Source organism: Zingiber officinale, chromosome 4B (genome assembly GCF_018446385.1).
Source record: "Zingiber officinale cultivar Zhangliang chromosome 4B, Zo_v1.1, whole genome shotgun sequence".
Classification (NCBI taxonomy): domain Eukaryota; kingdom Viridiplantae; phylum Streptophyta; class Magnoliopsida; order Zingiberales; family Zingiberaceae; genus Zingiber; species Zingiber officinale.
Genome location: NC_055993.1, coordinates 136,005,927 through 136,032,784, shown reverse-complemented (window position 1 = coordinate 136,032,784; position 26,858 = coordinate 136,005,927). Strand labels below are relative to the sequence as shown.

The window sequence follows — 26,858 nt, the reverse complement described above, 5'->3', positions numbered from 1 at the left end:
AGGTTTATGTATCGAATTGGAGATAAATTGGATTGCTAGATGGTTAGATTGATCAGGGTTTTACCCTAATTTAGCCTTAAGGATTTTATTTAGCTATACATTTGAGTTAGTTAAATAAAATATAATTGTATTGGTGACACAGGACTTTGACGCGAGACGAGTATCTCGACGTCGTATTCGGATCAGATTGGACTTTTCGATTGGAGGCGGGTACTTTTGACTTTATGTCTTTGATATGCATAGTAGTGAATTTAAGAAGTAGCAACAATTATGTTCTCTTATTTGTTTCGGTTAATCACTACCCAATACTTGTTACATGCTTGATTGATTGCTTGGTTTGCATCTCATGTATACTTTACCTGTTGATACATGTTTATAGGGGTAGTGATATACCATGCTTCACCATGTTCAGGACCTAGATTTTATACCTTCAATGTACCTTTGATTTGATTCGTTGACCTATGGTGCACTTTTATATACATATGGATTAGCTCAGGATATTTTGTGGTTAGTGACATGCACCATTTGCATGATTGCATGCTGTGCGATACTCCGCTCCATTATTATTGAGCACATCGCCAGTTACATGGATCTGCACACACCACCACTCATGGGTTAGTGGTCGATTCAGGCAGAGTGTGTTGCAGCAGGGACTTTGTTTGGCTCCGTTGGTCTGCTCATGGGTAGTGTGACACAACGTGTTAGCCAGCAGAGATTCCTCCCTGTCATCGTGTACCGGGAGTTGAGAGCATTGCGCTCCCCCATTTATGATTTGGGGTAGGAGGATAGGTGTACTCCGACAGCATCCCGTCCACTCGGTCACTCATCAGGAGTAGTGACGACAGAGTGCACGGTTGTCACAGCCCTACCCACTCGGCCTCACTATTGTGTGAGATGATCGACTGGCGTCAGGGGTGACCAGGACACATCATTGGCATCATATGCATGATGCATTTATTGCTTGTGTTTGTGTTTGCTGCATTTATATGTTGCATATTGTTTGGATACCTGTGTTTGACATGCATACAGGATTTCTATACCACTCGGACTGTTTGTCCTTATAACCAGGTCCTGGTTAGTACAGTTTCTCTCCTGTTTACTTCAGTTGCATTCCATCCTTTTATATCAAGAGACTGTACGCATGATTAGTGCTAGATGTTATTTCCCTACTTTGCATATCAGTTGTACCTGCTGAGCGTTGGACTCACCCCGCCTCCACTGTTATTATTTTTCAGGTTGATGCTGTCAGGAGAGAGAGTTCCAGTTGCTAGTCCCTGCAGACCTCGAAGATATTATTGGTCTTTTGGTTTTCTTACATAGACTATGCTAAATTTGTTTTGTTTAATGGTATGGATATGATATGGATTTTGTAATGTCGATGGATTTGGTTTGGTTTTGCTTTTACTACATGCCTGCCTAGACGGCAGAAGAGGTAAATTGATCTTATCGTCGGATTTGTGTTTTATGAGTGTAGTTGAGTAGGGTGGATTTTGAGTCTTCTTATCATTGCTTATTAAACTGCGTGGAATGTCTGTGTGTTGTATTTAATTTTCTGTTATTATTCCAGCCGCATGTGGCTGAGGTATAGGGAGATGTAGAAAGTTTCAGATTGTCCGCCGTACAAGAGAGATGCTGCCGAAATTTCTTCGGACAGGGACTCCTCCGGGGCGTGACAATAAAAGGGAAGAAATTTGCTTGGAGATATCCCTTTGTTCAAAGTAAATTAGGACTGAAAGGCACTTCAGGTGTAGTATATTTCCACTTTGGGTGGAATAGAAAAGATTTGGTAGCCCTTTGAACAAAGTGGTTTGAAAAAGGTTTGCCTTAACTGAAGTAATCAAGGTCAGTGACAACTTGAGCATTGAGTGTCAGTAGGGCAGGGAGAGTTCCCATGTTATCCAGTGGATGGTTCAAGGCTAACAGAAGTGATTACCAAACTTATGAAGACACAAAAAAGTAAAATTTAAGAAGCAAGATGAAAATTGGAGAAAGAAGATACAACCAGAAGAGACGATGAAAGAGAAAGATAACAGGATGAAAGGTAAAATAAATTACTCATAAATCTTTGATTTATAGGCATGCAAGGGTTTACTATGGAAATAAGATAGAGGATTAATAGGCTGATTCTTCAAAGTGGGGTAGTTAGTAGAAGTACAGGGGTAATATTATGTATCGAGTAAAATATATAGTAGGGAGAGTAATTGATGTGTGTATAATTTTCATAAGATTATTTACCAGCAGGAATACACATGGAAAATTAGGCGCACACACAAGGGAAGAAAGGCTCGACCTAAGGAAGAAAGCAAGGGCAACTACAAGTTGGCACATAAAGCGGTAATCAATGGACAAGAGGGAGAGTTCATTAGATGATAGGATTGTTATAGAAGCACCACATGTTGAGCCACGTGACACCTCTAGTAATGACTTGGAGGCTTGGAGCTGAACGTGAGGCCTATAAAAGAGGATCTGATGCTATAGTGAAAAGGGTAGCAATAATGATATTTATGGAGACTAGAGCTTTAGATCTTTGACTCTGGCTCGGTCATTCCTTAGAATTTTGCTTTCTCACAATCAATCCGTCTTTGGATCAATAAGAACCCTGGGTGATTGCATGGGGCATAGTAGTGCCTCAAACAGACCGTGGGCTACTTGATCAAGGTATATTCTATTTAATTGTGGTCCCTTTGATCAAATTAAGGCGACTTGGAAAAACTACAGACACTTCAGATGAGCTGAACCAGTGAAGAACTCTCAATCAGGCCTGTCCTCAAGCTAATTTGGGCAGGTCATTCTAGTTCATTGTCGTTTGGCCATATTACCTGATACTTGAATCATGAATTTATCAATTGTCAGAAAAAAATGCAGTCATATATACCATTCAAAGGCCCAAGACCATTCTGTTGTCAAATTGATAAATAAGATTGAAAAGAAAGGCAACTTAACTAGTACAATTTCAGTTATAGCAAAGTTATGAAAAGTGCTTAAAGTGACTTCTAATATGAGTAGTAGTTTCAGAAGAAAGTTCAGTAGTTATATTGCATAGAGGACTGTAAATAAAACTTGTAGATGAATAACATTTAGAGGGACCTACTTACTTTAACAGAAAGTGACAAAGCCAATGCAACAGTCCCTCTCAATCCTGACCAGATAAGAATTATGGACTCTTTCCATGTAATACCATAGCCAAAGTATTGTAAAAAGGGATACAAACACCCCACAACAATGATCCGCGAGAGTTGAAGATAAACATAGAGCAACATTACATAGCCCCACGAACTCCCTGGTTAAAATATATCAACAGCAAGACAGTAAAATTAGTGTTTCTATATCCAACTTGACAAATGTTCTATCATTATACAACTACTATTACAGTTTGAGGCCAATCCTACCAAATATATTCCAACAATATCTTAATCCTTCACATTTCCTTAATTAGATTATCGCCGGTATTATAATACCGAAGGAGGCTTAGGGGAACTAAGAAGAGAAGAAAAACAAGACATAAGTTATGAGCATGAACTATTCTTTTAATGCCAACTGATGTTCAGTCCTATTTAACGGTATAAGAGATTCAGGTACTAGCATGATTAGAATGGTAAAATATGCATAAATATAGTGATTATTCATTCCAAAGCATCAAGCATTTATTTTAGGTAACAGCCAGGAGACAGCTTCCTGCTCCTGTGAGACAACTAAGTTAAAAGAAACATTTCGTGATGTTTATATAAAAAATCATCAAAATTAAATGGTAACAATAAGAATTATGTGCAAAATGCTAGCAAATTATTCCATGTAATTCATGTTGGTGTTGGGAGCACAACATTGAACCCAGATTTTGATGTATGACTAAAGTTAAAGTTAGGTTTATTGAAATCTAACAAGTTGTGTCAAGTGTGCATGAGTAAGTTACTTGACAAATGGTGAAGTTCTAGTTTGGAACTAGGCATCTGGAGTCTAGGCAGGAGCTAAGTCTTGGTTGGAAACCAAGCAAGAAAGTCCTAGTTGGAAAATTAAGTGAATCAAGTCCAAGTGGAATGAGCTGAAAGCTGAAGGTTTGGTAGACAAGTCCAAGTGGAGTAAGCTATAAGTTGAAGCTTGGCAGACAAGACTAGGTGGAGTAAGTTGGGAGCTGAAGCTTGGTAGATAAGACCAAAGTAAGCTGGGACCTGAAACTTGGTAGACAAGTCCAAGTGGAATCAGCTGGGAGTTGTAGCTTGGCAACTCAATCTAGATGAGTTAGCTGGGGGCTAAACATCTAGACCCAAAGTAAGTACGAAAAACTTTTCATTTTCTATAATACTCATTATGTGTAACCATTGTAGGAAAGCAAAGTTGGACGGTTCCAAACGAGAAGGCTAGTGATAACTCTCAACAATGGAAATCGGAGAGTCCAAGCACCGTACCAGGGTCAGGGCGACCGAAGCATACGGGTGATAGGAGCAACTTTCAGGCGACTAAGAGATAATGTTATCAACGATTTGAGCGAGTCGGGTCAAGATCAAGTTTGACCCCTCTCTAGGCGACCGAAGGGCTTCACCGGAGAACACAATTAACATTATCTAACGGATAAAAGTTGCAATCACGTCAGCAGGAAGTAAGATTTAGGATACTGGGGAGTCACGTTAGCAACAAAAGAGGGCTATATAAAGAGCCTCGAGGCAAAGCCTGCAAGTCACTAATTTACTCAATCTCTAATTCATTCTCGTGCTCTAGTGCTCTCAAGATTTCTATGCTGCAACATGTTGCAATCTCGCGCTTCAATTCTGATTGGCAACACCTAACGTAATCCTTTTATTCTTCTTGTGTTGTCATATCTATTTTTAAATTATGCTTAATTTTTAGATATTTTTTCTATAAGGTTTCTCCACCTTACTTTATTTTAATTGTCTTGCGTGTCAATTTATAAACTAGTCTTGCCTATTTATATTATCTTGTCTTACATTATCAAATTTATGCTAGTTAAATTATTTCCACTATGATTATTTTTTAAGTTATTTTAGTTCGTAAATTCATAACGCTATTCACTCTCCCCTCTAGCGTCAAATTCGATCCTACAATTCATGGATTACCTAGAAATATTTGAAAGGGAGTTGCTTAGCAGCTGTAGATATAAGGTCTTGCACATGCAATTAAAAAAAAAAAGGCAGCTCGTGCACGAAGCTCCCTCTATGTGGGGTCTCGGGGAAGGATCCATTATACGCAGCCTTACCCTGCTTTTTGCAATAGGCTGTTTCCAGGATTTGAACCGGGACCTTTTGGTCACAAAACAACAACTTTACCGTTGCGCCAAGGCTCCCCTTCGTCTTGCACATGCAGTTGATTTTTTTAATTCATTTGAACTACTTTAAATTGAACCAAAAATGGCTTACAATCCTAAGCTACCATATTTGATGTTTTGTAACATTTAATTTTTAATTCTTCAAATGTTATTAATGTATATCTTATATTTCATCTATTCTGCATTGTATTTTATTATTGATTGTTATACTTCATGTTCATGTGTCTCACATTGTTTGATTAATTTTTTTTCAATGTGGAAGTATCCTCACTGATATTCTTCGCTGTATAATACGCAATCCTTTTAATCAATATAACCATTTTTTAATACTACCCACATATGTTTCCAAAATACTGTATATGCACTATCACATCTGGGTGGACCACAAGGCACAAACCACTAGCACACACTTTTTGAAACTTTGACTATTTAAAATTTAAGTGATCTATTTTAGAACTATCTTTAAGTTTCCTACATTCCATCTTTTAAAAACTACACTAACAAATTGTTGGTTCCATCGATGATATTTTATTGTACTAGACATATAGTATTAGCATTCTAACTGGACCATAGAATGAGTCGACAAGCATAGATTTATTATGTGAACATGGTTGAAAATAAGGGTCAATATGATTGAAATATGCAATATCTAAGTCCAAAATTATTGTCAAATTTAGTAACACTCTTTCATTACTATTATTGATGTTATAATTAAACAAGTAAGAATTCGATACAATAACTTAGCTAACAAATTGTATATTATATATGTAATAAACATAGGTCAAGTTAGATTAATTGCTATTTCGAATTAAACAAGTACACTGGACCAGGCAGATATATACATGTTTTGGCCAGTAAAACAGACCACCAGATTGCTTTTGCAGGCGAGAAATGTTCTTGGCACAATCAATAGCACATGAGTAGAGGTAGGTGAGCAAGTGCGTACAAGGTTGGTGTGCAAGGAAAATGAAAGATCGATAAAACAGTCAATCATGGTTTATAGTCGCCTAAAGAAGACCAAAAGAATCCAAGTTTTGGGTCTGATTTCATTGGGTCAGAATGAATACCCATTGTATTAGGTTTTTTGTATGCACATAGTTGAAATCAAAGTCTTCCTAAGAAGATACAACCTCAAGGGAAAAACCAATGTCCAATGTTCCAAGATTATATTGAAATAGAGCTACTGCAGTCTACTTATACTGACTGACAGTACCTGGAAGTTTTCATGTAAAATCCACCATGGTAATTTTCACTTTCACCCCAAAAGAGTATTTCTTTTTGCAAAATATTCCCTCAAGTTTCACTGTTAAAATGCTGACTAGAGAGTTAAAAACTTAGGGGCATTATGCAAACAAAGACAGGTTACAGGGGCATTTTGACAATAATGAAATTTTGAAGACATTTGGCAAGTAAAGGGTAAACCCTATCAGCATTTTGATAATAATGAAAATTCTGGAAGGCATTTTACAAATACGTGTCGTCTTTTGGAGTGGAAATCAAATTCATCCGAGGCTAAAAACACGAGGAATCTGTCAAGAAAACAGAATCCTTAGCTAACCATTTTGAGGTATCAACAACTTTAGTAAAATTCTATGGATTTACACTTTTCCAATAAATGATGTCATTTTAACCAGACAAACATTTAAACACTCGACATTAGAGCATATTTCCTTGGAAGACAAAGGCTATGACATTGATCCTGTCCGAAAATCATAAAGAAGACTGGCGGGGGATGTGACTTCTAGGTTGACGTCAGTGCCGAGCCAGGAAGGGGTCCCCGGCGTCGACCCTCCAACGCTCAAGTCAGTCACCAGAAAAATAGAAGAAAGAGAAGCAACAGTAAGCACATGCGTGAATAGTAAATAACGCGTACCTCCGCCAGTGCATGGACCCCCTTTATATAGCGTCCCAGTGGGTGACGTGCACGCGACTCAAGGCGTAGCCATGTTTCCCTAAACATCCTATGAAAGGACCTGTCAGGAAAGTGTCTCTGATCCTGATGCGACAGTAGAAGCTTCTGTCGTACGATCCGCCTGTTGATCATGCTTCGCTGTCAACGACACTATCTCCCAAAGGGATATTAAGAGATATAAAAGGGATCCCACTGTTTGGCCGAGCGAGGGAGCCGCTCGGCCGAGGATCCCCACCCAGTCGACCTCAGCCGATCTTCTCCATAATCCTTTAGCCCAGTTGATTGTTTCCGCCCAACCGAACCAGCGCTCTGGTTGCCTTAGCGTTCCTCTACTTTGTAATGAGCATCTGATGCTCTGCCCGTAGTGCTCTTGGCTATCCGGGCATTCCGCTCGGACAAGCCACTTGCCGATCGGACACTTCATGCCTGATCGGCAACTGCAATAGACGTCCGCTCGGCCCACCTTTGGCGAGCCTGGTTCTCTAGCTTTGACCGCCCTGACTTTGATCTCCATGTTGATTGCTATCTCCGCCCTTGACCCGCACTTGGTGGGCCCCCTTTTATCACCGCATCAGACATCATTCACATGACAACTCTTCTCAAACCATAATGCCACAACTTTAGTGCTTTTACCACACAAATTGGTGCTCAAGGCCCCAAGCAAGGCACGGTAAGCTAGAGCATCTTTCTCCTTTTCTTTCTTGACCATTATCTTTATTAAAGTTTTGAAATGCCTTTTCTAAATAAGGTAAGCTATATACAAATTATTAAACTTCGAGACCGTTTTCCCAACACACCAAAATGTAAAGTAGATAAACCAAAGAAAATCTCAACCCAAAGCTTTCCTAACTTCGTTGACAACTCAAACAAGGTCACAAAGTACCTTCAAAGGTAGAAGCTTCATAATGCCTTCTAATGTGAATTAAAATCGCTTTAGCTAAAAGAGTGGAAATAAAAAAAAAATTAAAAGGTGCACATATCAATATTGTTAAACAGGTGAGATCAGAAAAGTTCAAAGTCCTATATATTGTGCAAGTTTTATATTTCCTGGTGAATGACAATTGAGCTGTCCCTAATAAATTTTTCATTGAGGGAACATTTAAAGAAATTTGTAACAATCACACTAATAGGGAAAACATTACTTACCATGCCTTTCAAAATGGCTTTCATTGTGGAATATAGCATCAGCAATAACCACTCCACTGAAGCAAAAGAAAATGGTAAGAGTTTAATCATGACAAGAAAGCAACAGCAATTGAAGATTACTAATAGCACAGAAAAAGAGATGTTCAAAATAAAAATTGCTCACTACCACTCTTTTTCCAGAAGATCATTAACAAGACTTCGAAATTTCATAAGAAAAAACAATAAATAAATAAATAATATCAACAATACAAAATGGGAGATATCCTGAACATATTTATGGCCTTATCATTGTGTTATATGGTAGTCTGGTAGTAGCATAACAGCAATATCCCCTGTACCAGATCAATAGTCCAAACAAGCAATATCATATTTCAAGATTAAGAAAAATAATTAAAAATTTAATTTCATAAACCTATTACAAAACAAAGTATAAGATTATTTTATTTATCATCTAAATGTTCATAGTGAGACTTGCAAGACCTTCAGCATCCTTGCTAGCTTTGCCTTTGATTTAAATATTTCAATACAAGATGTTATGTTGAGTCCTATAAATACGATCTAATGCTTCTCTTTAAAATAGAATAATAATTTTTCTATCTCCATCCTATACAAATAAGAAAAGTACGAACCATGAAATTAAGCAAATAAGAATGTAGACAAAAAGGAGGAGAAAGAAAGAGACTGTTTGTTCCATGAGGCGCTAACCAATGCAACAATAGAAGGTCTAAGGAAAGCTAACTTAGTCATACCTTAGTAATGTCAAGAATCTGTTTCTGTAACTAAGTAGGATAACCAGAAACAGGGGAAAAGAAAAAAACATACAATATAAATGCAAAAACTCTTCTATCAATGAACATGGTAAACTTTGATGAGCCTATGAAAATAAAACATAGAATGAACTAGTTATACCTTAAGATGAATATTAATGTGTTTGCAATGTAAGTGACCATTTCCCTGAAAAAGAATTAAAAGTTAGTTTTTTCTCATGACAGAAGTACATTGACCACATCAATGAACGCAATAAAAGCGAGTGTAATTCGATATTGTCTAAAAGTTTACATGCTTAAGTGTTATTGTAAAAGCAAACATGACCAAGAAATGCAGCCAATCTCCAGAATATACTTTATCAGGGCCTATAGCAGCCATACCAAAAATGATGCAAACTTCTTTGACTATCGCTCTTAAATGCTGTTCTAGCAAAAGCTGCAAAAAACCTGCCAATTCAAGTGAACTTATATGAAGAAAATGGCAAACTAAACAATTGCAAGCATCATTGCAAGAAAGTGCACTTACATTCCTAAAGTCATCACAGCTAGGACACCTGAAATATTTGCCCCATCTTGAGCCTGTGAAAAGAATCACCATGATGAATAACAAGAAAATAAGCTGGTTTTAATGCAAAAAAGAAAATACACTACCTTGTTGGCAAATGAACTTGCATATACAGTGACAAATTTCTTTAACTCTAAGAAATTCATGAAAAAACAATGAAAATGATTCAATATATTGCAGTTGCACCCATCAAAAGACTCCTTTTATAGTCATTTTGAAAATGTGACACATAAAACATTGGTATTTCCAGTTTCACTCATTCCATACAAATGAAATCAGATAAAAAAAATATGAATTTAACACATTTTTCATTCCAATAATTAAATGATTTATTTGCTTTACATTTAGATCTAGTCTTTCCAATGTAGTTATAATGATGTAAGTTAAGTTAGCTTTATCAGTTTTCAAAAGAGGAAAAATGGGTTCCAAGATCTAGTAAATTGCAATTTGTGTAGAGCTCAGGGATTATGATGCCTGAGATCAAAATGCTAGGAAAAAATATGTTAAGAATGTTGCAAGAAACAATCTGTTGCCGGAGATTTACGGGGTATTAGTTGAATTTAAACTACACTGAATTAAATTCAACTTACAGTCTAAATGACCTGAGTGGATAATCTCAGACTGCCAGCAGGGGTTGGTTTCTGCTACGTGCCGAAGAACGGACTAAGTCGCCGAGCAGGCAGATCAACCGAGCAGCAGGTCTCTGTTGCCGAGCGGGCAGACTAAGCAGCAAGTCTGTATTGCCGAGCGGACAGATCGGCCAAGCAGCAGATCGGCCAAGCAGCAGATCTGTGTTGCCAAGCAGGCAGATATGCCAAGCAACAGAGCGGAGTGAGTCGCCGAGCTGGCAGATCAGCGGAGCAACAGCTTTCGGTGCAGACCGAGCGAGTGGCTGGCCGAGCAAAGCAGCTCGAGCAGGCCTAGCGGTCGAGAGAACAGTGTGAGTCACCAACAGATCACAGAGTCTGCTCGAGCAAATTAGATAGGCCGACCGAGCAATACGATCGGGTGGATAGAACGGTCGACTGGCAGACAGAGAGAGGTTGACGTGGCAGTAAGGCCGAGCAAGTTCGACTAGACAAAGAGGTTGGCCCAAGCGAGTAGGTAGACCGAGCTAGGCCGGTCGAGTGAACAGACAGGCAGGTCGAGATGGTGCCGATCGGGCGAACAGTGCAGGCCGGGCAAAGATGTCGAGCGGAGAAGCTGACCCGGCAAGAGGTCGGTCAGGCTTTGAGCAGCGGACCGAGGCCAGTGATCGATGCAGTTTCCTTGAAATAGATTCACCTACCTTCGGCTGTGCTTCGAGGCTTACTAGGATCATTCATTTCCTAGGATACAACGGTTGACCGTGATTCCCACCAAGCACTGGTGATCACGGCGAACTGAGTGGCACCCGATTGCTATCACGGGCACTCTGCTGAGCAAGGGTTGCATGACAGAGGAGGAAATGAAGGTGGAGAGCTTCTACTTGTGTTGTTGTGTATCCTCTACCCGTGATCGCAACCTCCTTATATAGGAGCTCAGACCAATGACAGCGTTAATGATCTTAATGATCATTATTCGTCGAGTAGTGAAACACCCACCATTTCAATCATTATCACTCGACCGTTTTGATTCTGTATTAATCTCGAATTTAATGCATCTGTTACACAGCAACAAAAGGTTTACATGGCAAAATATTGGTTGTTCCACTTGGGCAAATTTTACCCCGACCGGTCCGGCATTCGGCGTGCACAGGTGTGCCCACACACGAGTCAACATGGTTCAGTGCAATCCGAGCTTTGGATTTGTACCCCATCGCGCACCCAAGCGTGAGAGAGAGCCTCTCTCCATGCATTTGTTCACATCATCAAAGCATGTGAATCAATATAAACCAACCAATATGCCAAGAAACTCCTAATGTGGGACTAAAACTCCATTTACAATGGAGCTTCTATCCTCTTCCAACTCTTCTCCATTCACACATATTCAACAAAGAAATAGTTTTAGCATATTAATTCCTTATCTTTATTAAATCCAACTTGTAAATTTTAGAACTAATTCAGAATTTTAAATCTTGGAACTTAAATGACAATCAATGTCAAATAAATTTATGTTTTTTTAGCTAATTTAGAATGTTAAACTATCTATAATTCATGGAAATGATTCAAGACTTCCTAATGGAAAACTACCAAATTTATGTCAACATTGCATTATTACAAACTATCTCAATTAAAACAAGTGAAACAGGACATACTTGGACTAACAGAGAAAAAATCCTTGAGGGGTGCAAATAGCTTCAATGCCTAGGAAATAGTGAAGCTGACCTAGATTTTTCAAAGGAAACCTCTCACATAGTTGAGCATGCGTAGAGGAGATATGAGGGGAGGAATTGCCAATGAAGATAATAACATCAACATAGACTAACAAATAGGAAGTAATCTGAGCTGAGTGATTGAAGAATAGTGAGAAGTCAGACTTGGATTCCTAAAATCCCAAAGAGAGAAGAGATGCTCGTAGTGTGGCATGTCATTCCCGAGGAGTCTGTTTGAAATCGTAGATAGCCTTGTGAAGTTTACATACATGATTAGGAAAGTCAGGATGTGTGAAGCCAGGTGGTTGAGACATGTAAAACTCCTCGTGAAGAGTCCCATGGAAAAAAACATTACTAACATCAAGTTGATAGATAGGCCAACCTTGAGTGACAGCAAGTGCAAGAACTGTGCATAAGGTGGTGAGTTTAATGACGGGACTAAAGGTCTCAACATAGTATACCAGGCTGTTGGTTAAAACTTTTGGTGACAAGACGAGCTTTGTGACGCTAGATGGTGCCATCAGGGCGATGCTTAAGTTTGAAAATCCACTTGTAGCTGACAATATTTTGAGTAGATGTGCGGGGAATAAGTGGAAAGTGTCATTTTAAATAAGGGCATTGAATTCAAAAGTCATGGCGTCCCGCCAAGCAGGGTCTTTGTTGGCGATGGTAAAGCAAGTTGGTTCAGAATCCTCCATACTGACAATATGTGCAACGACTTTTGATTTGGCACAGGCAACCATAGGCTGCAAGGAGCAAGCTAGTGCTTTGAGAGGGCCACTAGTAGATGCAGCAGATGGAGGTGAAAGGGATGGAGAATTAGTAGTATCTGAACTGGATTGAGGCTGAGCACCCAAATGATCAGAAGGTGGAGGCGAATAGTCCACTGGAGCAATAGAAGACCAAATAGAGAGCTCTGAGGAAACATTGCAGTCGGTGTGAGTGGCATAGAGTTAGAGGGCATTAAGGATTGTGCTGCAGCAAATGGAAATGTGGTCTCATCAAAGTTAACATGGCGAGAGATAAAAATCTAACCAATAGGTGGATAGAGACACTGATATCCTTTGTGAGCATCACTGTACCCGAGGAACACTTGACAGACCAGAAATTCAGTTTGTGACGATTGTAAGGCCGATTCAACAGATAACAAGCGCAGCCAAATGTGCGAAGATACCCATAGTTGGTAGTGGGGTAGTGGGCCTATAGTTATCAAGAGACTGTATCGTGCACAAACTGCCCACTTACCTCCTTTATTAATGCATCCAAGTAGAGATACAAACGGCTGCTAGAACTCTTGGTGTTTTGGCGACTGAGAATAGTCTTCATCTCTACGAGAGGAACATCCACTTAAAGAGGGATTTGGCTCGTGGACTTCTGAAGGGCTTTTCAATTACATGATCACTCTTTTGACAACAAGCACGAAGAACAAGTTCTGCTGCAGATCGACTCATGAAGAACAAGTTTTGGTGTGAATCCACAATAAGTATTTATAGATTTCGTTTCTGTATTTCATGCTTTAGAATCAACAATGGTATCAAAACAAATTTTAATTCTAAAAGATTGAAACTCCCGAAAATCTTTCTTCTTTGAAATCTGTTGTTCGACGGAGTTGGCTCCATCACATTCTTCCATTGCCTACTGCCGCACCATGCGAGATTGTGGCAATGTCACGATCTGCCACAGTCGTCAGGCGAAAACGCAACCTTGTCGCGATTTGTCACATTCATCGGATGAAATCGTGGTTGCCCCGTCACTGGGAGTAGTTGTGAGCTGACAAAGGACCCCAAACGCATTTGGGGTTAGTCCTCCGATTTTGGCTGACAGATGATTAGGGGGTCAGCCCTCGATGTTTAGCCAACGGGCGAAGGAGTAGATGTTTTGGCAGAGGCAAAGAAGAGAATGGCGGCGGGTGACAATGGAAGAAAAGAAACGAAGCATTAGGTTTCGTATTGAAAAAAAACAACATTTTTTTTATTATTGCATGTTATTGGCGTAAGCCTTCGTGTTTTAAAATTAATGAAATGAATGTAGAAATTAATGCAATGTTTTTAAATTAATGCATTAATGTTGAAATTAATTAAAATTGGGCTTAATGATTCAAGGCTTCAATTAATTGGACTTAGGCTTAGGCTTTAGCAATTGGGTTTGGCAAAGATCCAATCAAATTAATTCTTATAATATTAGTTCTTATAAGAATTTTAGATCACATCGAACTCAGTTAACAGCGCGACTTGGGTTTGCCTAGTGGGTACGCTGGCCGAGTCGGCACCGAGATGAACCTACTGGGACTCGACTTCCGAAGTCAATAGTTGACTGATCAACCGACTGAATAAACACTAGTTGACCGATCTAGCGGATTAGTTGACTAAAGCTTCACAAATCAAGAAAAATTATTTTTCTTGATTGCTTATGTGCTATTTATGTGTTAGTTCTATGCATATTTTTGAATTGGAATGAGTCAATTTTGTTACTGTACTGACTTAGTAATTTCAATTTCAGATGGCACGGATAATATACACTATGACTCATAGCAATGTATTGCAAAATAAGCTAAGAGAGGCTATCCAATACATAGAGTATGATTGTACTTATAGAGTTAGAGGACACATTGGGAGGCTTGATAGATTATTCTGGAGATTTGAGCAACAGGATTTTCTATCTCGCACAACTATTGGATTTGGGCTCGATTCATTCACTGCCGACAAGTCTCAGAGAAGTAGCACACTATGTATAGGGGCGTTGTGAAGGGCGCATCACATATGCAGAGTTGTGTATGAAGCTACTTCACTATGTGGATCTAGAGGATCCTGAAGAGGTTGAGGAGAATCCAGAAGAGGATCCAAATGTGAATCCAATAGAGAATCCTGAAGTCGGTCTGCCTAAGATTGCCCTAGCTGAACCTAGAAAGATAGGTTTTAAGTTGATTTCTACTGCGCTAGTGTCTTTCCTAGTGGGAGCATCAAAATATCTTACAAAGATACACTTCTTACCTCTGGGTCTTAATTTTCCATATTTGTAAGTCTTATCATAAACATAAGCAACTGAACCCCAAGATCTTAGATTACTCAAATCTGGGTTTCTGTTGATTCAACTCAAAACCTATCTTTCTAGGTTTTGAGGTTGAGTAGCAGATTGCCTTCTAAATCTGTTCCATTTACTTCATATGAACGTTGAGTTGGCAGAAAATCAGATTTGAGTAATCTCAGACCTTCGGGGTCAGTTGCTTATGTTTATGATAAGACTTACAACAACAACAACAACCAAGCCTTTTCCCACTAGGTGGGGTCGGCTGTATGAATCCTTTTACGCCATTGAGCTCTATCTCCTATTATATCATCATCTATATTTAAATAAATTTTATCTTGTTTTATTGTTGCTAACCAAGTCTTTTTTGGTCTTCCTCTTCCTCGTTTGATATGCATGTTTATCATAGTTTCACATCGCCTAACTCGAGCATTTATTGGTCGTCTAAGTACATGTCCGTACCATCTTAAACGTCTCTCGGAGTTTTTCCTCAATAGATGCAACTCCGACTTTCTCTCTAATACTCTCATTTCTTATTTTGTCCATCTTCGTATGCCCACACATCCACCTTAACATCCTCATCTCTGCAACTTTCATCTTCTGCTCGTGTGCTCAAGTCATAGCCCAACATTCAACTCCATATAACATAGCAGGTCTAATTGCGGTTTAATAAAACTTACCTTTAAGTTTAAGAGGTACTTTACGGTCACATAAAACACTCGACGCTCTCCTCCATTTCACCCATCCTGCTTGTATTCTATGTAAGACATCTCTCTCAACCCCTCCATCATTTTGTAAAAATGATCCTAAATATTTAAATCGCTCGGTTCCAGGCAACTCGTCCTCTCCTATCTTAACAATTGTTTCATTACTTCTAATATTGCTAAACTTAAATTCCATATATTCTGTCTTTAATCTACTAACCTTAAAACCTTTCCTTTCTAGTGTTTCCCTCCAAGATTCTAGCTTAGCATTTACTCCTTCACGTGTCTCATCTACCAAAATAATATCATCTGCAAACAACAAGCACCACGGTACTGTGTCTTGAATGTGCGCAGTGAGTTCGTCCATAATTAGTCTAAAAAGATAGGGACTTAGAGCTGATCCTTGATGTAACCCTATCTTTATTGGAAATACTTCAGTTACTCCGCCTGAAGTCTTTACTTTGGTCGTTACATCCTCATACATATCCTTAATTAGTTCAATATATGTTACGCTAACACCTCTCTTTTCTAAAATTCACCATATAATTTCTCTTGGGACTCTATCATACGTTTTTTCTAAGTCAATGAATACCATGTGTAGATCTTATTTTTTGCTCCCGATATTTTTCAATTAATTGTCTAAGAAGATGTATAGCTTCTATTGTCGACCTTCCAGGCATGAACCCAAATTGATTTTCTGTCACTGTGGTCTCCTTCCTTAATCTTTTTTCTATTATTTTTTCCCAAAGTTTCATAGTATGACTCATTAGTTTAATACCCCTATAGTTTGCACAATTTTGTACGTCTCCCTTATTCTTATATAAGGGAACTAGAGTACTTATCCTCCATTGATCAGACATTTTTTTCGTTTTCAATATCATGTTAAATAATTTTGTAAGTCATTCAATACCTTATTTCCCTAAGCACTTCCATACCTCTATCGGAATATCATCTGGTCCAACGGCTTTTCCATTGTGCATCTCATTTAAAGTTTGTTTTACTTCTGAAGTTTGAATTCTACGATAAAAATTAAAATTTCGATGCTCATTTGACCTAATTAAATTACCCAAGTTAAGTTGGTCTCCTAAACCTTCATTAAAAAGTTGATGAAAATACCTCTTCATATGATAAGACTTACAAATATAAAAAATTATGACCCAGGTTAAGAAGTGTATCTTTGTAAGATATTTTGATGCTTCTAAGGGTTATGTTTTCATCGATGAGCAACAAGATGGAAGTATCTCTAAAATAGAATCTAGAGATGCTACTTTTCTTAAAACTGAGCTCCCAACGAGAGGTGAAGTAGATAAAGCTATTTCTCCATTTGTAATAGAGGAAGAGGATGGTACTTTATCAACAAATCAGGTATCACAAGGGATGCCTAAATCTAGTCAACCTAGTGGGAGTGACTTGTCAATGAATGAGTTAGTTTCTCAACCGTCTAACTTATAAAGAAGTAGTTATCAGATTATTCCTTGGAGAAAGTTTGACATTGAGAATGAAACATTAATGATTCTCCCAGTTAATGATGAGAAACCTCAAATAGTTGAGGAAGCATTGAGATGCTCAGTTAGAGAAAAATGCAAAGTTGCAATGGATGAGAAAATGGAGTCTATAAGAAAGAATCAGGTTTATGATTTAATCAATCTTCCTCTAGGCCAAAAGGCTATTGGGAATAAATGGATTCTCAAAAGTAAGAGGAAAATAGATAGATCGATTAATCGATGTAAAGCTCATATAGTTGCAAAAAGATATACCCAAATGAAGGATATTGATTTGAAGAGACATTTTCTCCGGTTATGAAATTTGTGTCAATTTATGTCATTTTAGCTATAGTAGCACATTTTGACTTAGAATTACATCAGATAGATATAAAAATAGCTTTCCTTAATGGCAATCTTGACGAGAAAATCTATATAGTACAGCTAGAAGGTTACACTGTGGAAGGCCAAAAGAATAAAGTATGTAGACTTAAAAAATCTATATATAGGCTAAAACAAGCGTCAAAACAATGGAACATAAGATTTAATGAAGTCATTTTATCTTATGGTTTCGAAATGATCAATGAGGATCATTGTGTTTACTAAAAAAAGAAAAAGGAAAATGTCATCTTATCATTATATGTTGATGATATTCTAATAGCTAGAAGTGACAGTTTCTGATAGAAATCAAATCATGGCTTTCATTACAATTTGACATAATAGATATGGGAGAAACTGAGTACATCTTAGGAGTAAAGATTATAAGGGATCGATCAAAAAGGCTCTTGAGTTTGTGTCAAGAGGCTTATATCTCTAAGATGCTACAACACTTGAATATGTCAGATTGCAACATTGAACAAACTCATATATCAAGTAAAAGTATGTATCCAAGACTCTTGAGGAAATAACTGACATGATGAAAAGACCATATGCCAGTGTCATTGATAGTTTAATGTACTATATTGTGTACATGTCTTGATATAAACTATGTTGTTGGTTTAGTTAGTCGTTTCTAGTCAAATCCTGGATCAAGATACTGGAAAGCAGTGAAGAGGATATTCAGATATCTCAAAGGGACAACATATTATTGTCTCTATTTTTAAGGTTCAAAGATAAGCCTGAAGGACTACACAGATATAGATTGGGCAGGAGCCTTGATAACAGAAAATTCACATGTGGCTATACCTTCTTGCTAAATAGTGACGTTATCTCATGGAACAATAAGAAACAGACTTGTGTAGCGTTGTTGACAATGGAAGCTGAATATGTGGCTCGTGCAGTGGCTATGTAAGAAGCTGTCTCGTTAAGAAGGTTCTTAAAGTATCTAAACATTGCTGAGAATAATGAGAGTTCTGTTACTTAATATTGTGACAATCCAGCTGCTATAGCTTTTTTTAAGAATCCCAAATATCACAGCAAAGGTAAGCATATAGAAATTAAGTATAATTTTGTAAGGAATATTATTGACAAGAAAAAGATAATTCTTGAGTATATCCTACACGTGCTATGCTTGTAGATCCTTTTACTAAGTCATTGACTAAAGAGCCATTTCAAGGACGTGAAGTTTTGGGGACTTCGTAAAATGTAACATATTGCAAAAACAATTAGATATATGAAATATCATGATCTATTCAGTCTATGTCTTTGTTACATTTGAATAAAGTCTTGGTGAACATGTTGGCAGATTAAGATTGGTCCACTCACATGGAAAATCATCTCTGTTTGCTAAATATAAATAAAGATAAGACCATTATTTATGGCACGACTTGTGAAGCTATGAATGGAGTCATTCCTGTAAGTTGAGATCAACTTAATAGTTGTATCAAGATGAGATCATTTATAATATTCATAATCAGAGTAAATGTACCCGCCATTTATTAAATCTAGAGGCCAATTTGGAGTTCATGAGTTGAATTCAAGTTTAGGTATTGGGAATGTCTAGATCAAAAATCTGTACGATGTTGAAATTGAGAAAAACATGCACTCTTAATTGATAAAGAGAAAAATATGTGATTCATACCACGTGCAATAGTGACAATAAGGGTAATAAGAGAATGGATCCCTCCTCTACTATATGAGACCCTTGAGATTATAAATTAATCTCAGTTTTATCCTAAGTGACTATTTTAATTGTGTACTTGAATTTCTAATCAGTGACGACTACTTTAGCATGTATCCTATTAGCTATGGATGATTCGGTCTATGGAGCACAATTAGTAAAGCAACTAATTAGAATGAATAGATTCTAGCTAAAAAAGTAGATTAACATAGATGCATTTATTCACTAGTCAACTAATTACATTTTTGGTTGAGTACTTAAAATGTGATTGTGAATAATTATAATATTGAACATGCTCTCAACATGATAGTCATTATGAGGGGTTAAAGATGTTTGTAATGATGTAAATGATGTAATCTGGGGTAAATGCAAGATGTTGATGTCTCCAATTTGTTTAGATGAGCGGCTATGTAAAGTGTAACAACTTTCTTAGCATTAATCGCTCTATATGCTTATTGTCGCACGAATAATTTTTCCTCACGTATGTATTGAATGTTCTTATTTAGTCTTTATGGCTATTTGATTTTTGTGACTTGACTTGGACGAGTAAGAGATGTTGATAGTGAGGCAGTGGGCCTGCAGTTATCACAAAACTGCATCGTGCACCAACTACCCACTTACCTCCTTTATTAATGCGTCCAAGAAGAGATACTAACGACTGTTGGAACTCTTGGTGTTTTAGCGACTAAGAATAGTCTCTGTCTCTGCAAGAGGAACATCCACTTAAAGAGGGATTTGGTTCATGGACTTGTGAAGGGCTTTTTTGATTACATGATCGCTCTTCTGACGACAAGCACGAAGTAGAAGTTCTGCTGCAGATCCACTCACAAAGAACAAGTTCTATTGCGAATCCACCATAAGTATTTACGGATATTGTTTATGTATTTCATGCTTTAGAATCAACAAGGAAGCTGATGGAATAAGATCTTAAAGGGCTACCAGTGACGCAACGTAGGAATTGGGAGTCGATTGATTAGATAAGCCGCAGTAAGAAATGCCTCATCCTAGTAATAGAGTGGCATAGTTGCATGAGCAAGTAAGGTGAGGCCCATCTCCGTAATATGTCTGATCTTGCGTTCAACAACTCCATTTTGTTCTTGTATGGGCACAAGAGGCGATGATGAATTCAGTGTAAGCCGGTGATAGTAGCAAGATTGTGATATTTGCCACCCTAGCCAGTTTGAATGACTTTAATCTTCTTAGCAAATTGGTTCTCAACAAACACTTTAAATTTTAGAAACACGGATAAGACATCAGATTTTTGCTTGAGAGGATAAATCAAGTATAGCGACTATAATCATCCAGAAAATGCATAAAATAACAACATCCATTAGAGGAGAAAATTGGCGATAGCCCCAAACATCTGAATGTGTTAGTTCTAAAAGACTTGCAGTTCGAAATTGCGAGTTTGGAAATGGCTGTTTATGAGCTTTCCCATATTGACAAGCATCACAAAAAACAACTATCTTATTTCCTAAGACAGGTAAGAAGAATTTAGAGACAATAAAAAAAATTTTGTTGAAGATGGATGTCCAAGCCGGTGACGCCATGTGTTGCTCTCCGAGAAAAGTAGCTCGTTTGGTGTTGAATCCCCATATTGGATTAGCCGATATAAGCCCCCATCAAGTGTTTCACGAAGAAGTTCCTTCTTCGTGATCTAGTCTTTAACAACACACAATGTCGGATGAAATTCAAAGAAGACGTTATCATCGGTTGTAAAGCGGGCAACACTTAATAGATCTTTGGTTATAGCAGGCACGTGCAATATATTATGCAAGTGTAGTGATCTGTCAGGACTATTAACAACAGAATGAGAAATATTAGAGATTGGGAGAGCATTATCATTTCTAACCATAATTTTTTCCTACCTTGGTATGGAGAGTGCATAAGGAGATTGTCAAGATCAGTAATAAGATGATCAATAGCACCTAAATCTGGAGACCATGCAGGTCAGAAAATAGTAGATGGTGCAGTGACCATTGCAATCGGGTTATTGGTGGAGCTGAAGTGGTGATCAAATCGACGCTGGCAAGAGACAACAGAATGACCTATACCATTACAAATTTGGCACGAGAGATTAGACTGACAGTTAACCGCAATATGACCAAACATCCCACATAATTGACATTTGGGTCGTCGATATCTGTCGTGTCCTTTGTTATTCCGGCCATCGCAAGAATGGGTTGTTGGTCTTGCTTGGGTCATACCCTAAGGTGCCTCTATCCTCCTGCATAAGGGAAGCTCCCGACCCTTTCAAAGAGAGAAGATGAAGTCCTGCCATGGCTAAAAAAAGGGGTGACGATGCGGGCAGCCAAAGGGTGGAGTTGTTGAAGACGATATTCATGGGTTAACAGAAGCCTAGTAAGGTCGTCAATACTAACCATATCCAACCTTGTTGTGATTGACACGATTAAATTTTCGTACTCAGGGCCCAAGCCACCGAGAATATAGTGGGCGAGATCTGCTTCGGGAACTATTTGACCCGCGATCGCAAGGTTATCTGATATCGACTTTATATTTTGCACGTAATCGGTGATGGAAGCTTCTTTTCTAGAAGTTTGAAGTTGCAAACAGAGTTGCATCAATCACGCCTTCGATTGGGAGAACATTTTCTCTAGGGAGCAACACAGGCTCCATGACGAGGTGCACGAAATTCTGACAACCTGTGCCAAGATGGTTTCGGAAAGAGTGGAGAGTAGCCAGCTAAGGAGACGTTGATCTTGTTGTTCCTAGACAAGGTAATCGAGATTGGAAGCACTGATAGAATCTCCATTTTCATTGGTAGAAGAAACTATTTTAGGAGGGATTATTGCATCTTCGCTTACATATTGAAATAATTCATGCCCTTTCAATACGGGCAAAACTTGAGACCTTCGGAGAATGTAGTTTCTTTGATCGAGTTTGATTGGCACTAGATATGCAAATGAAGACATCGATGTAGTCGGAACTATGGGAAGATGCGCCATAGCAAATTCTGGGAGTTTTCCCTTTGAAGGGTTTTGATACCAAGTTAAAACTAGAGAAACAATGAGTAAGGAGAAGAACTATTCGCTTGATACAATTGTGTAGGTTACCGTCTTTATTTATACACAAAGTTACGTTAATAAGGTATTTAGAAAATTGTGCTACAATTAGAGTGTAATCAGGTATTTATGGAGATCCAATCAAATATTAATGCTTAGCTGATTTTGTGAAGCTGATCTTATTATCCTGATCTGATTGCAATTGGGATTGATCTAGGAGGATTGAATTATTATCTCTAACACTCTCAATCCCTCAGTAGTGAACCATTCGCTATCATCATTGGAAGAGAGGAGTCATTTTCAAGTTGGATTTCTCCATCTCCTCCATCATCATCATCCTTGTCTCCAACTCCTCTAGCTCCCCACCACTATCCCTCCTACCATCGCCCCCACCTCCTCTATTATTCACACAACCATCTCTAATCTATTGCATCCCACCTCCAATCTAGGACTCACCACCTCCACCACCTATTTTGCAAGCAAGGTTGTGGATTAACCCCAATAAGATAAGCTTCACCATGCAAATGTCATTGCAACGAGAAGTTATGATGATGCATGGGAAGATTGCTACTCTAGGGGATCAAGCTTTAGGTATTTAGGGATTTGACACTAGGTTTCTCTTAAATTAATTAACTCTTGTTGAGTTGGCAATTGATGTAGATGACTTGGGTGAGTTGATGTTCCACCAAGTTGGTGACTTCGAATGAACTAAGATTTCATAAGTGATAGATTTGTAACCTTGTGATAGATTTGAAAATGCTGAGACATTATTGTATTGTTGGTGCAATTAGGCTAGCTTGGTACTATCATCAAGGTTGTGTTTTAATGTTTAAGCAATGCGTTTGTTGTTTGGATGTGTCAAGTAGGCCTCAGTTGGCTATACTTAACGTTGGATGAAGTTCAAATAGGTCAAGATCAACTAGACATTTGGCAAGGATAGGAAGACCAAAAAGTAGTTAGCAATGGATAAGTCCAAAGGATATTGGCAAGTGATGGGAAGTTCAATAAAAAGTTGGCAAAGAAAAGGAAGTCCAACCATGGTTTAAAGTACCGAGCCGTTCTGCCATAAACTCACGGATTTTACCGTTCCGATGGGGGACCGGCACCGGCACGCGACCGACACAGCACGAGGGCGTGAAGTTCGGATCGTCATCGCATGCGTCTTCACGTGCGTTCAGTTGCGACACAGTGCGCGACAGAAGGAATCGATTGAATTCTTTCTGTTGATCATGAGATCACTTTAATGAGGAAAAAAACATTATATAAACGACGAAAACTTACCTGGAAGTATCAGCGACGGAGATTGGGTCAGTGTGGCGAGGTGGCGAGGCAATGAGGTGGCGAGGAGGCAAGGCGGCGAGGCGGCGAGGCGGCGACGCAGCGAGGCAGCGATCACATTTCTTCGGCTGGTAACGAAGTAAATATTCAATTTAAAAGTAGAGAAGCTGCGAACTGAATCGCGAGCAGAGCAGAGGAGGGGGATGGCGGCGAAATCACGGTGATCGCGAGAATAGGGTTTTTTTTAATAAAAACTTTAATATAACGGTTTTAATTAAAACCGTTATATTGAAATAAAAGATTTATTTATATGTTATAACTTATAACTGTTATAATTATTATATATAAATTAATATTAATTAAATAATTTGTCAATTAACTAATATAATTATAATATATAAATTTATTTTTATTAATAACAAAAGTATTTAGATTTTAAATTCATATTTGTAATTGATTAAAAATCAAATTAAAATTATATACATAAATATGTAATAAATTATTTAAAATAGGCATAATTTCTAATTAATTATTATATAAATTATAATTAACTAATATAATTATGACATATAAATTCATATTATTATTCTTTATTATTAAAAATATAAAAAATAAAAATATTTTAATTTAAAACTTTGAATTTATAATTTATTAAAAAATAAATATTAAATTAAATTTATAAATAAAAATAGTTTAAAATATTAAAATAATTTAAAAATCTATAAATAATTTAAAAATTTTATAAATGATTCAAAAATTAAAATAAATTTGAATCTTTTAAATAAATTTAATTTTTCTGTAATATAAATTATAGTATTTAATTATTTAATATAAAAATTATATAGAATATTTATAAACAGAATTATATAAAGTAGATTATAATTTAAATAGATGACCAATTTCCTTTATGAGTTGGAGTTTTAAAAAATTAACTTAATTTTGGCTATTTTTTAGTATCTAAGTTTATATCCCTTTATTAATCTTTAATTTTCTAATTAATTCCTTAATATTATCTTAAGTAAATTAACTTAAATTAGTCAAATATTAGCAATTTGATCATTTATGACCTAAAATTTATTTAGGCATGTTATAACTCACTTGCATTTTATTTTCACTTATTTTATACATAATTTTAGTCATTTTTTTGCCAATTTTTCATATTTTTTTAGTAAAATGTAATGTATTTTTCCTAAATAAATCATCACGAATTAGTATATTTTTATAAATAAATAATTAATTAAATGAACTAATAATTCATTTATATAATTATATATAAATTAATATTTTAAAATTATTTTTATATTAAATACAAATAAAATCTAACAAAAAATCTATTAAAATTTATCTATTAATTATTTAATATCTGAATATTTTATTACATGTATACTTAAAGAATTTAATTAGTGATATCTTAGAAAATTTTATGAGGAAAATAAACTGATTATGAATTGAATAAAAAATTTAAATTTTTTATTTATTAACTAATTTATAGTAAATTTTATCAATTAATTATTCTTTATATATATATAAATTAATTATTTCATGTTTACTTAAATAATTTAATTTGTGATATATTAGAAAATTCTATAAGAAAAATTGTTAAACTGTTTATTAATTGAATAAATAATTTAAATTATTTATTTATTAACCATTTTTTAAAAAATATATAATTTTAGATGTTTTGAATAAATTTAGTTTTAAAATTATATATAAATATATAAATAGTAATTTTTATTATATATATGGTACAAAGTATATAAACACTAACTATATAGATATATATTATATAAATTAATAGATAATTAATTAAATTGATAATTAATAATATAATTATCATATTTATTAATTAAAATTTTAATTTTATTAATTTTTATAGTTATGAATATTTATATTTTTATAACGCATAGGTAATGACATCAAAACAACAATCTTATGATCCAGCTTGGAGACATGCACGTCGATTAGAAAATCGATTTCATTGGCAATATTTGCATTGCGATATGATTGGACGTGACGGTGGAATCACACACCTAAAACAACATCTTGCTGGTGGATATCCAGATGTCTCTAAATGTCCAAAAGTTTCTCAAGAAATTCGTCGTGCAATGAAAGACGAACTTGATGGCAAAAAGGAATTAAAGCATAAACAACAACAACAACGTGAAATGCTTGATAGGCGGAGCTCTCAAGAACCGGTCTATGATGAATTTGAAGGTCGTGGTGAAGATCCAAATGATGAAGAATTTTTAACAGCTCTTAGTGTCTCTCGAACTCAATATGAATATGAGCGACATATGCAACATAGTGGTGCTATAATTGGTGCTAGTGGAAGTGGCTCAGTTGGTGCTAGTGAAAGTGGCTCAACTACTGCAGCAACATTAGGGAGGAGTGAAAGTGTTCGAGTTACTTCAACACAAGGTGGTATTAGTCGTTTCTTTCCTTCTATGGGATGAAGGCGTGTAGTTGATATTGCTGATATTGATCCACTAGCATTCCCAGACCAAGCTAGCAAACAGACAAGGATTGATGATGCTTATACAAGGGAGAAGAAGAAATCAATAGGTCAAAGTATTGCTAAATTTTTTCATTTTAATTGAATTCCTCCCAATGCGGCAAATAACACATACTACCGCAGCATTGTGTCCAACATTCAAAAATATGGACCTAGTATTCAACCTTCGACTGCATATGAAATTGTTGGTCTGTATTTAGATGAACAAGTGGAGGAAATCAAAACTTGGATCCTATCATGCAAGAAGCAATGAAACTTATATGGAGTTACATTAATGTGTGATGGTTGGACAGGACCTACACGGATGAACATTATTAATTTTCTACTATACTGCAACAGAAAGGTGATTTTTCATAAATCTGTTGATGCAACTGCAGATTATCATGATGCATCTTATATATATCATTTGATGGATAACGTAGTTCAAGAGATAGGTGCAGAACATATAGTGCAGGTAATTACAGACAATGGTGTCAACTTCAAGAGGGTTGGAGAATTACTAGAGCAAAAATATCAAACGTTATTTTGGACACCATGAGCAGCTCACTGTATTAATTTGATGATGGCAGATATTGGTAAACTTGATATAGTAAAGGTAGTGAAAAAAGGTCAATCGTTAACAAAGTTCCTTTATAATCATCATTGGGTTCACGGATTAATGAGAAAATTTATTAATGGGGAGATTCTACGACCAGGAGCAACTAGGTTTGTAACTCACTTTCTCCTATTAAAATCATTATTTCATAAAAGAGTCGGATTGAAAGCTATGTTCACTTCTGAAGATTGGGAAACCTCTCGATACTCTAGTTCTACTGA

The 26,858-nt window shown here is 36.7% G+C and overlaps 1 protein-coding gene across 5 annotated transcripts in view; it reads right to left on the bottom strand.

Moving 5' to 3' along the window:
• The window catches only part of LOC121976919 (sodium/hydrogen exchanger 8-like), a 106,297-nt gene that overhangs the window by 49,290 nt on the left and 30,149 nt on the right, over window positions 1-26,858 (bottom strand). For all 5 annotated transcript variants that reach the window (XM_042529333.1, XM_042529334.1, XM_042529332.1 and 2 more), the window contains 5 exons: window positions 9,630-9,682; window positions 9,485-9,550; window positions 9,246-9,290; window positions 8,337-8,392; window positions 3,096-3,280 (listed from right to left, as the gene is read on the bottom strand). In XM_042529333.1, the coding sequence (XP_042385267.1) occupies window positions 3,096-3,280; window positions 8,337-8,392; window positions 9,246-9,290; window positions 9,485-9,550; window positions 9,630-9,682 (405 nt within the window). The remainder of the gene's footprint in view (window positions 1-3,095; window positions 3,281-8,336; window positions 8,393-9,245; window positions 9,291-9,484; window positions 9,551-9,629; window positions 9,683-26,858) is intronic.